Consider the following 12,883-nt stretch of genomic DNA (forward strand, 5'->3'; position numbering starts at 1 on the left):
TTGTAACTCAGAGGTGGACATAACAGCTCTGAAGATATATATATATATTTGTAGGGCAGATGTTGAAAAATGTGAACATAAAATGAAATGCTACAATGTGTTGATAAATGGACTGCACCACTAAGAGTGGTGGAGACTGTCACCAAATCCTGCTGTGGGTTAGGGTAACTTGTCTTGTCCTCCCTTGTAGAGCTCTCAGTAGGGTGGAGAACCTTTGTGCCTCAAATACAACTGCATGTTTCATAAAAATGTAACTAAGACTACATTTTAATATAGATTGACTTGCCTACTACAAATAACACTTTCTGCTTACATAAAATACTTAATCCCATATTTAATATGCTGCAAATACATCTACCCCATGCTGGAGAAGATTGTAGTCTCATTCGTTTGAATTGGGCTAGTTCTGAGCACAGGGGAAGCAGCTACACCATATACTAAATAGGGGCTTTGGAAACTCGAGTTCAGACATCAATATTAGTCAGGGAACCCATCATGGATTTCCCCGTTGCATTGTATCTAAAGCACTACATAAAAAGCAAAGCGGTGTCTTTCAATGCAGGGAAAGGATTACAGATATCAAAGAGAACTCACATTCGCATCCCCTTCAACACAACCCTCACTTAAAGTGATAAGGTGGCTGTAAGAGATGTGTGCAGAGGTATGCAAATGGAGACCGTTTTAGGGTGAAATTAATACTGTATAAGGCTTTATTGCCTGTTCCATTAAACATTGTAAACACAAAACATAAAAGAAAAACCTGCTCCACTTAGGAGAATAACCAAACCTTTACTCCAGCCCTTTCTAACTGAGTAGATAGCTAAGCTGGTTACCACTCTAAATATATGTATATATATGTATATATATATATACAGTGTTCGACAAACCTATACATTTGCTCGCCCCGGGCGAGTGGATTTAACCCCCAGGCGAGTAAATATTGGCCCAAGCAGCACACGTTTGGTACTAGGTGGCGAGTAGATTTTTTTGTGTGGCGAGTAGATTTTTTGGTGATTTGTCAACCACTGTATATATATATATATATATATATATATACACACAACAGTCCAACAAGAAAGTCTCTTATCTGTTTCTGTTGTTGTAGCTGTAGGGGAAGGCCTCTCTGCTCTCCTGGCTCTGCACCATGTCCCCTCATGTCTTGCTGTCAACACACAGTCCTGTGTGCTTCATGATTCTCTCCTCATTGCAGCACCTTGTGTGCTGAGGAAAATCTTTGTAGTCCTCCATCTCCTTATGTCAGCCCAAATGTGACCTAAAGAATCTCTCTTCTGTGTCTCACATGAGGCTTTTTACAGAGCTCTCATTAGTACAGATGGAGATTAGTTAATTGAGTGGCTGCAATTAACTATCTCTCTGCTGGATTCTCAGAGCTCTGAGGCTGCTTTATTTAAACAGGGATAAGTCCCTGTTACGTGCCTGTTTCACAGACTGTAAATGTTATACAACTATATTATTGCTTACTTAAAGGTCCAATACCTCTTGATGCACTGGGACCGGGAAAGCAGTCCTGGCTTTACCCTCCTGATGGCGGACCTGCGGCCCATTAACTAGTAAATTAAACCACAGAGCAAAAAAAAGGGCTTGTATCACCCCTTAATGTGCAGTAACAGCCCCTTAAATTGCAGTAACAGCCCCTTAAATTGCAGTAGCCCCCTTACCTTGCAGTAACCCGTAATCCCCCCTTGCTTTGCAGTAACTCCCCCTTACCTTGCAGTACCCCCCCCCCCTTCTCCCCTTACCTTGCAGTATCCCTACATTACTTTGCAGTAACCCCCTTACTTTGCAGTAACCCTCCCTTACCTTGCAACCCCCCCCCCATTACCTTGCAGTATCACCCCTTACCTTGCAGTTTCCCCCCTTACCTTGCAGTATCCCTCCCTTACCTTGCAATCCCCCCCATTACCTTGCAGTAACCCCCTTACTTTGCAGTAACCTCCCCTTACCTTGCAGTATCCCCCTTACTTTGCAGTAACCACCCCTTACCTTGCAGTAACCCCCCACCCCTTTATTGCAGGGTTCTTGAACTGGTGACTGGCAAAGGGTCTTGAAGTGGTCCTTTCCCTGTCTGCTTCTTCTAATTACATTGTAGTTGCACGGGCAGAAAAGTGCAATTTTTTCACACTTAAACTTATTGTACATATGAATGATACATGTATGTTAAAAATGGTTGTACTTCAACATTTTGCATGCATGCCCTAAATTATATTACGATACTTTTTTGGCCCTCCTACTCCTAATTTATTTTCAGCCTGGCCCCTTTGGAAAACTGGTTGAAGAGCCTAGATCTACTGCATGCTACATGGCACAAGAATACATTTTTGGGACATTTTCCTAAGGACAGCAAACAGCAAAATATTAAAAATGAGTCATTTTCATAGCACATCTATTTGTGATTTCTTCATGTAATATTGTGCAGAGGTCAGCGTGACCTTCCAATACTCAAGGTCACCAAGCATGCATTTCATTCATTTCAAACGTTCGACACGTGCATGCTATTAATGTGACCCTCCAAAGTACATGGAGCGAGCAGAAAAATGTCCCACTATGGCATAAAAAAAGTTGTTTTATACAAAGCAATAAACTAACTGTCATTCATTAACAATCATCTGTACCTCTGGTAGTGTGATGATTAACCCTGCAGAGCCTCTCCTTACTCTTAATAGGTACATGAAAATACTACAAAGTAAATGATTATGCAATTTACTATGACCACTGATAGTAGTAGGAGAGAGAAAAAAAACAGCGCTAGAGGCATTTATGCTTATGGTTGGAAGACTAAAAAGCCTGCTAAGGGTACGGTCAGAACACAATAGCTGTCACATTTAGACTTCCTATTGTGCACAATTTAAACCTATATCACATATCCCTGGTGTCAGATCTCATTGTTCCCATTATTCATTAGTCTACATGGTTTCTTTGTGCAAGCTAAGTAGAATTTATCTTTAATGCGCTTAAATTCTTTTAATGCTCTCAAACAACTCTACCTGGCCAATGTTATAATCCAAAGAAATCAATGCATTGCTAGACCGTTTGACAATGAAGAGATTAACGATGCATTCACTCTTAACATTTTAATACTCACACGAACCAGTTTGTGAGATAAGATTCTCACTCATGAGTCCCAATAACTTGCACTCTAAGTACTGTACATAAATAATGTAGGAGATATAGTAATCTCAGAGAATATAAATATTGCCACATAGAGAATATCTATTATAGTATAATTATTCTCATATGAACCACTGATTAATTAATAAAATCAATAAAGTTTTATTTCACATGAATATCGACGCTAAGTGAACCGGTATTTACAGTGTTATTTAAAAGTCCCCAGTGGAGAGATCTGAGCCAGGTATAGGTCTAAGTAACCCTTATAATGGTCCAACGGAACAGTATTCCTATCTTAGCAAATCTCCTCAGAGAGGGATTGTCCGTGAGACTCTAGTATAAGGTAAGTGTTAGCAGAGCAGGAATGAGCTACGAGTATGGGATCATAAAGTATCTCTGTAGTCCACTGATTAGCTAATTAGCTATAGTAAATATAGATGCAACTGAGGCAAACACAAAGCAATGACTAGTAAAAATACCAGTATTGAGTATACCTAATGTAGTGATCTCACAAAAGTCATGTGAACCATAGCTCAGATTGAATCAATAGCAATATGGAAAGCTAAACAGCAGCCTGCAGCCAATGTTGATCAGACTGATCAGTTAACTCAGCTGCAGCTAATAAAGTAACTAGCCGGTTTATGCACAGTAGCTGGTTAAACAGGCGACAGAATGGCTAGTAAACCTGCTACTGTTTAATCAATCAATGAGTATACATTATACTTTAGTAGCCTGCAAATCGCTGCTAGTAAATCAGTGTCAACAAATGCATCAACAGATGCTACTGTATCCATACCCATAGCGACCAATGTCTCCAATACAGCACATCAATAACTTAGTAATTACAATGTGCACAGTTGTAACACTGCTCACGCTTTTTGCTGCCAATAAAGCTGACACTCTATGTGCTCAACCGCACCATCCTGGCTACAGCTGTATCATAAAACGCTGCAACCTACATTCACGGCAGCACCAGATATAGCTAGGTCATAGACACCTTTAGTGTGACGGTGTTAACAGTGCTATATTCAAAAGACTGGGTAACATCATACGACCTTGTCCCTGGTATTGGTATAATTTCTCGGACATCCACAGCCTCTCACACGCGCGACGCCACCGTCGTGGCGTCAGTTAAAAATCCCAAAGAACGTTTCATGTACGTGCGTACACTTCGTCAGGGGGGGAATTGTAATACTCACCCGTATATTTTCAAAGAAACATATTACATTCCGGCCTTTTCCTAATGTTATCTGGAACGCTAAAGCAGTTAGGAGGGAAAAAAATACACAGTAAGCTTTTTGTGTGGGACACGTTTAAGATGGCCGACTATGTTTCCACACTAACACCATAATGGAAAGGCAAGTTGTTATTCTAAAATAAGGAAAACGTAGACGAAAAATGTTTTAGATCATATTTAAATTAATGCAACATTTACCCATCAATTAGGAAACAGCCAGCAACGTATTGTAATGTCTTACTGGTCTTTTCAACATTGAGAGGTAACACAATGCTTGTGTTCTGCTTTATCAGTGAAGAGGTTAAGTGATGGGCCCCTGGGTGCGTTGTACACTTCATTACTCCGAAAATCACACAGTGCTTTCAAGTATTTGTATTGTCAGTTTCCATTTCTATCAGGACGACTGATTCTATTTTGGGTTTGGTGCTAAATTCTGAGGCACACAGTTACATTTTTCCAGGGAGTATAAACAGATTATTTTGGACAAACTGAACCCGAGCAGCGTCCTTGTGCTGTGTGTAAGAAATAAGTATGAGAAGCAATGTCTATTTGAAAAGGAATCTCATTAAAATATGAAATGCAAGAGGCATTTCTGCTGATTGCGCCAACAAAAAAAAGTGGAAAGAAATGCCGTCCAGGAGCTCCAGCTATTCGCTGGCAAACGCCTAACGTCTACATCAAGGCCGGCCAACTCCAGTCCTCATTGGCCACCAACAGGCCCGGTATTAGGACAGGCTCAATCATTCTGATAAATTCTGACTGAGCCACTGATTGAGCCACTTGTGTTGAAGCAGGGATATCGTGAAAACGTGACCTGTTGGTGACCATTGAGGACTAGAGTTGTCCACCCCTGGTATACGTAAACCAAGGACATCTCCAGAGCTCAGTTATAATATTTTCAGCTTTGGGCACCCATCGGTTCTTGATATAATTACCGTTTTTTTACTGCTCCCTGATGGAGAAAACAACATGGCGGCTGCTATCGTCCAAAAGGAAGCAGCAACCGGGGGTGTTGCAGCTTCCTATTGGCCCGCGGCGCCTGCCAGGTTTGTCAGCCATATATTACTCTGGCAAACCAGGGGATACCCGCAGCTAAAAAAATAACATCGTTCATCTGTATTTGACCCGGGATCCAACTATGTAAAGAAATGACTGGCGGTACGGCAGCTTTAAGGAATGGGAAAAGGAGTAGTCTAATGGCAACATCACAGCCTTTGAAGAATGAGAGACTGTTTGAGTCCTTGTTTCAGGAAGTCACTTTATCTCAATATGCCTCAAGCACCAAATATTAATTTGTACGTGCTATTGTCTGGCTGAAAACAAAATATCTGTACAGTGCTACGTTACAGCAGAGCTACATTAACACATCTATCTTATAATGCTGCACAGAGCAAGGACGCTTTAAAGTATTTTAATCTTTAAAGTACTTTAATAATTTCCAGTACTTTCAGTAAAAGTAGTGACTTTAATTTTATAAATGTGTTGAAGCAAGAATTGTCTTACTTTGACATTTTCACATTTCAGTCTATTGCCAGTAAAACTGAATGTCTACGGAGGACACCTGTGTGGTTTTAAAAGCTTTGATCTAAACGCAGGTTAGCAGACGGAGGTATTATCTTTACCCAAACAATTGCTGGTTAGCTCTTAACAAATGAAACAGCCCTCGCCGACATCATAGCACCTTATTTGCAGAGAGCGCGTTGAAACTGTGCAGAAATGAAACATCCCTACAGAAACAACAAGTCAGTGCATCTGGGGGTTTCGGAGATGCTCAGGAAAGGATACAGATCTGCAGGATTAGAGAATCAAAACAAACACAAACATTTAAATAGGATGCTAGGAGCGACCACACATGCACACAGGCAGTGATTAGGCTCTTCTTTAAAGCCTGATTGCACTTCAGATCACAAGAGCTGCACTCACCAGCACTTCAGAAACAACACGAGAGGAGTATGAAATAGTGCAGGCTTCACTCTGTGTATTCTGCAAAGAGTTATTTAGTAGTCTAACACTTGCAATGGTTTTTACGATCTTTTATCTAATCTCTTGCATGAAAAAAAACAGTCTGCTGAGTTTACTGTCCCACAGGCAAAGGGCCAACCCCTCCAATCTCCCTTACTTCTACCTGGAAAGTAATTATGATGCCGTAATTTGCCAAACAGCCAAGATGGGCTGGACAATATGTGATTGTTAATAAACAGATTTACAATATCCCAGTTGAAAAGAAATACAGTTTTTTTTTCTAAGAGCAGAAAGAAGTAAAATTGTGACTTCATTGTCTATGGCAGTGATTTTAGGATCTATATATCTATATATACCTAATGAAGGAAAACATATTAGTACTGCTATCATCACACACCCACTGCTTATTTGAATCTTACTTCTTTTAAGTGAGCATTTCCCTGTGGTTATTCATTAAAGTATTGAACTGTTATACAGTATTAGGCCGGGTAGATGCTGCTTGCTTGCGTGCTTGCGCGAGAGAGAGCTGCGCGATAAATCACATTGGGGTAATGTGATCGTGCAAGTTGGCTGGAGAGCTGCTTGCCGAGACAAATCATTTAGTATTTGCGGCGCGTCAGCCGGGTCACGTGAGGGGTTCGCCCAATGAGGGTTAACCTGCTCTGTGACATCACGGCGACGTCCCTGACATGCTCCCACGTGCGCAACAGCTCAGGCCAGGAATCGCCCCTACTGCAAGCGAGCGCGATGTCACGGCGCTCCGTCTCTTGCTCGCTAGCAGGCAGCATCAACGTGGTCTTATGCTATGGAGCATTCGCTTGTCTCCTTTGTTATATACACATACATACACACACACACACACACAGACAAATAAGCAGGCACTCCGTGACTAGTATGCAAAATATAAGTGGTTTATTCAGAAATCAACGTTCAGGTTTTCTTTAGAACCTTTCTCTAAAAATCGGTTCTCATTACAATCTTTCTTAAAGGAAGAAACGTTGCTTTCTGAATAAACCACCGATACATTTTTCATTCTGTTTTGACATTGCTTACTGTGTGTATATATACACATACACAAAAACACACACACAAACACACACACACACACACACACACACACACACACACACACACACACACACACACACACACACACACACACACACACGTATTTGAGTCTATATATTGGATATAAATACATTCACTGTTAAATCAGTTAAATAAATCTACTATACAGGTATATGCAGTTATACCTATTTTAATTATTTCAGCTAAATGATTGCATGTAACAAGCATGCTGTCTCTGTTCTACTTCATGCTTCAGTTCCAGCGCCAGAAGGTGCCTTACGGTAAAGAATATCTGGACCATAGTCTATGTGGCAGTCACTGATGAGTCTCCTAAACTGGTCTGCACCTCTTGAACATTACTATTATTTCCCACCAGGCTTAGAGCATAGTCAATTCATTTTATTCTTTGTTTTCCTGCACCAGTTAAAGATTACTTCCACAGTTCAAAGCCTTGTCCCATAAACCAAAGGTAAAGATAAACTTTTTTTGCAGCTCTAATCAAGATTTCCTCTTGCCTCACTTTTAATAACCCTGCTAAGGAGAGACCATATTGCCATTCTCAACGTGTTTATAGGCGCATATCATTTAACTTCACGCTGTAGATCAACATTAGAAAAACAAATACCATCACAGGATTGGTTTTTGTTCAATGGAATTTAACCCTTACTGTCCATCCGTCATTTATTTTAATTGTACATTAATATAAATGAAATATTAATTAACATTGTTGAGGTATGTATGCATACACATTATTGTACACACATACTTTATATACAGCCATTATTACATTATATACCATATAATGAAGTGAAAAAAGTTAATAAGTGTAAAAATGCTACATTTCTAATATTATAATAAGATTTGCATTAGCTTTTGGTAACACACATGAAAATCTCTGTTAATAACGCTGCTTTAATAACGCACCTTAAAGTTTGCGCAATGCGCATGTGCAGTGTTTTGGAAAATGCAGGCAACGTAACAATGCTGGTTTTGCTAACGTCTTCCTTTATGCATGTGATTAGCCTTGAGGATTATTAGGTAACATAGTGTTATTTGTCCTCATTCAGTGTCCTTCAGAGGATCTATGTACTGTACTTGCTGGATTGGATTTGTTAGCTCTGAGACATAAAACTGTGCTCTTGAAATGTCACCAGCTCTGATTTTGGTCCATGAAGTTTGATTTGCTGCGTGGTCGCTCTTCACCTTCATCTCATGTGCCCTCTTTAAATGGCAACCGTCCTAAGTTTTGATGGAGTATCGTTTACCGTTCATTTAGGTGGTGCAAATTTCTCATAAATCCATAGGTAGGGACGATACTATATTATTTACACATTGTCAGAGCTTTTATGCTGCCTTCATTAAACTTTTTACAGATGTTGTGTATGATCTCATCAAAAACATCATATAGCGATATACATTCAAAATAATAATAATACAAAAATCATGATTCTTTGAGCATCTGCTCCTAGGGTTGGGCAATAATACCCAATCAACTGTTTAAATTAATTTGAAAACATTTGCAAAGTGTTAAAAAATAAAAAACGAAATACCTTCCCAATTAGTTAACAGTTATGACGAATTAATCACATTTTAAAATAAATGAACACCCTCACATCCTCTTATTCCTGAATATTAGAGATAGGGGTAGGGATGGGATTAAGAAGTACGGGGTAAACCCAAGCGGAGCGATCTCCTTGGGGTGGAAGGTGAAAGAGGGGTGCCAGAAATCCCTTTACATTGGCAACTCCGCCTTCTTTGAAGCTTGTGCGACTTAAACTGCATGTCCCTAATGCCAACATAAATGGGAAATGCTGTACACCAATACAAATAAAATAAACAATGACACAACTACTGGTGCTCCTGGTCCTAGAGGTATCCTGGTATCCTGTGGTATTCCGATTAATATGGATGTATTGCCACTGGCAATAAATTAGCTTTGTTCAAATCCGCAGTGCCCTGCTTCTTCCATTCATCCTAAAATGCCAACGACATTCAAGGCTGACTGAAATGAATATCCCCATACAGTAACAGACATTTTCCATATCGATCTCCCACAATATTACTACCATATCGGTGTATATTGCCCAACTCTATCTGCTCCTGGGTCTAAATGTGGTATAGTATAGACTTGTTTTTTTACACAAGATATTAGTGAATACACCTACCAAGTACACTTTACAGTACACTGATACAAAGTGACTGAAAGTTGGCACTACTGTACCAGGCGCAAAGTTAGCTATGGTGACAAAAACCCTCCACTGTACAATGTACGGGAAAAGCAGGTTTGTGGACCTGTCTGAGACGTGAATGTGCTCACTACTGTTACATTTTAATGAACTAACACTGACTTAGTAGTGGGACTTTCATAAGGTATGTAAGGCAAAACATTCTGGGAATGTTGGAAACGCACTGAAAAATTACACTTGAGAAGTCTTTATATATATATATATTTATATATATATATATATATTATTAATTATTGTGGTATATATATATATATATATATATAATATATGATATATATATATATATATATATATATATATATATATATATATATATATATATATGATATAATATAAATCATATATAATCATATATATTCCTTATTTCTTTATCAGACCCCTTATTTACACAAGGGCTGCTCATAAACTTGTCCCATGATCTCTACAGTATGTAGGTACTCCTAATTTATGTGTCAACCTGATTGATCTGACAGATCCCTAATGCATGGGATGTTTCTAATCCCAGTGAGTGATCCCTGATTTACACAAGGGCTGCTCCTGATCTCACTGACTGATCCCTGATTTACACAGGGGCTGCTCCTGATCTCAGTGACTGATCCCTGATTTACACAGGGGCTGCTCCTGGTTCTGGTCTGTGATCCCTGACTTAAACTGGGGCAGCTGTTGTGTAAATGTGTCCTCTTGATTTACAATTATGCCTTTGGTGTCAATGCCAAATATTGTTTCCCTACCCATGTCTAGCATTGGGTTTTCTGTCAAACATCCAGTTATGCGATGACACAGATTTTGCTTATACAGTAGCCAAGAAATATGTCCTTTTCAATGTCCCCAACTTATCACAATGCACTAGATTTGTTGGAGAGTAAGTAACAGGTCCCATCAAGGGTTTCTAACTAGTTACTATAGGAATATCGCTGTAAAATACATGGCTATACGGTTGGGAGAATGAGCGCATATTGGCATTGTGCATAAAAACAAGACAAAATAATATAAAATTATAGGGACATACAGATATCAGTGTTGCTGCCCAGAAGATACAAAATGAATACATTTCAGTATAACGTTGTAGTGGCCTTATTGGTCCTGCAGAAGTGTATATTTGCTGTAGGTTGTACAAATGTGCAAAACATCTTAAATTTTCCTTTGTTTTTCATACATTTTGCATTTTTGACAAATGTTTGCTACGGTCCAAAGTACTCAGAATTGTGCCTACTTTGCCAGAATGTTGTGAAAATGGCTATAAAGGGCCACGAGACCTTGCACATTGACCTTTAGAATTTGGGGAATTTGTTGTGCAAAGCTTGTCGATTTTCCCAAAAATGTTACTAAAAACATGTAGTAAATTTTGCCTGGTTGTGAACACCAGTGAAAATGTTGCACATATCTAGAATGGTGTGATACATATTAATGGACCAACATGAGAATTCTTCATAGATAAGGTGTGTGGTTTCAGCACATGATATCTCATCTATGAAGAATACATATTGGTCCATTAAAAAATATCGACAACAAATCCAATAATATCAGCAAACAATGATGGTTCCTTACATTTACTTTAATCACCGCATTCCTTGTTAGTTCCCTTAAAAGCGAACCGTTTAAATCATAGATTGAAGTTTACATTTAGCAAAAGTAGGTAATGGTAAACTAGTTTAATTTATGTAATTGAGATGTCTATTGTCTTTGATTTATTTCTTCTTTTTCTTTTACCCTAGCCTGATTCATCCTCAATGAGGCATTAAGCCCCTTCTGGTCTCTGAACCCTGATGGACCTCTTACCCTTTGATCATTATACTGGATGGGGCAGCTAGTAGCAGGATGATGTGAAAAGCTGGTACACAGTCAGTCCCACAACAGCAGAAACCTCTCCAGCACTTAAGTGTAATGTTAAAATCTAGCTCTTCAAACAGGTCTCTCACTTGGTTGCGGTGAGAAGTAGTGATATGAAGGGAAAGGACACTCCAAAGAGGCACTTAGCCTACCAGGGACTTTATCAATGAGTCTTTATGAGGTTAACATAGCTCCCCTGATATATCGATATATCGATACATCGATCTCTCCTCCTGTACAGTACACCACAGAGAGGAAGATCGCTGCTCAATTATTCACTTGTTTAACACTTCCCCAACTGCAAAGTTAATATTGATCCCTGGTCTCGCTTCTGGAAACAGCAAACAAGTTGTGACCATTACACCGATAGTGGTATATGATAGTGGCCATAATAATCCCTGAGCTCTGATAGTCCCCAGATATCAAGATGCACAAACTGTGGGACAAGGATCTCCTGTCACCGATACCCCCCAAATATCCCTAAACCCAAGTGCATGCTGGGAGTGCCCCTGGTCTCCATGCGGACAGGGCAGTACCTGGGTGATGAGGTGAGCCAGGTCATTGTGCAACTTACAGGTAAGCAGTGAAGATGCTGATGTTGCGGGGCAGTGTGGTGAGCTCCCGGTCCGAGCAGTCCACCCTCAGCAGCATGCCGTCCTGCTCGCAGTGACAGGGGGTCGGGCAGCTGCGGTGCTGCTGCTGCTGCTGCTTCCCCGGCCGAGCCGCGCTGACAAGCTGCAGGCTGCACAGCACAGAGCACACGAGCAGGCTGGTCCGGGAGGTGTCCATGGTGCCGATCAGATCCTGGGTCCCGCGGGAGGTGCTGCTTTAGCAGGATGAGGTGCAACGCATTGCCCCTCCTGGGGAGGGCTGCTGCAGGGTGGGAAATAGGGCTGGAGGTGAGCAGGGGACGTGCAGCAGCTGGAAGGGTGTGGGTGAACCCGGTGCCAGTCAGTGCAGGCTCTCTCTGCTGCCTGTCTCTCTGCTGCCTGACTCTCTCTCTGCTGTCTGACTCTCTGTGCCTGTCTCGGTGCCTGTCTCTCTCTGCCTGGCGCTACCTCCTCTCACTGTCTGGTGCATCTCACGCTGCTTTAAAGAGCTCAAAAGCCTGAACTGCGCGCCCAGTGACGTCACCGCAGGCAGCAGAGCCACTCAGAGAGAATGAGACAGGGAGGTGTGTGTGTGTGTGTGTGTGTGTGTGTGTGTGTGTGTGTGTGTGTGTGTGTGTGTGTGTGTGTGTGTGTGTGTGTGTGTGTGTGTGTGTGTGTGTGTGTATATATATGGGTGTGTGTGTGTGTGTATTTGTGTGTGTGTATCTGTGTATGTATGTGTATCTGTGTATGTATGTGTGTGTGTGTGTGTGTGTGTGTGTGTATGTATATATATATGTGTGTGTGTGTGTATTTGTGTG

At 40.7% G+C, this 12,883-nt stretch overlaps 1 protein-coding gene across 1 annotated transcript in view; it reads right to left on the bottom strand.

Moving 5' to 3' along the window:
• LGR5 (leucine rich repeat containing G protein-coupled receptor 5) overlaps window positions 1-12,584 on the bottom strand; it is a 211,320-nt gene extending 198,736 nt beyond the window's left edge. Inside the window, exon 1 of the mRNA XM_075600238.1 lies at window positions 12,047-12,584. Within this exon, the coding sequence (XP_075456353.1) occupies window positions 12,047-12,261 (215 nt within the window). The 5' untranslated portion in view covers window positions 12,262-12,584. The remainder of the gene's footprint in view (window positions 1-12,046) is intronic.
• Window positions 12,585-12,883: the final 299 nt, after the last annotated feature.

Source organism: Ascaphus truei, chromosome 5 (assembly GCF_040206685.1).
Source record: "Ascaphus truei isolate aAscTru1 chromosome 5, aAscTru1.hap1, whole genome shotgun sequence".
Taxonomy (NCBI): domain Eukaryota; kingdom Metazoa; phylum Chordata; class Amphibia; order Anura; family Ascaphidae; genus Ascaphus; species Ascaphus truei.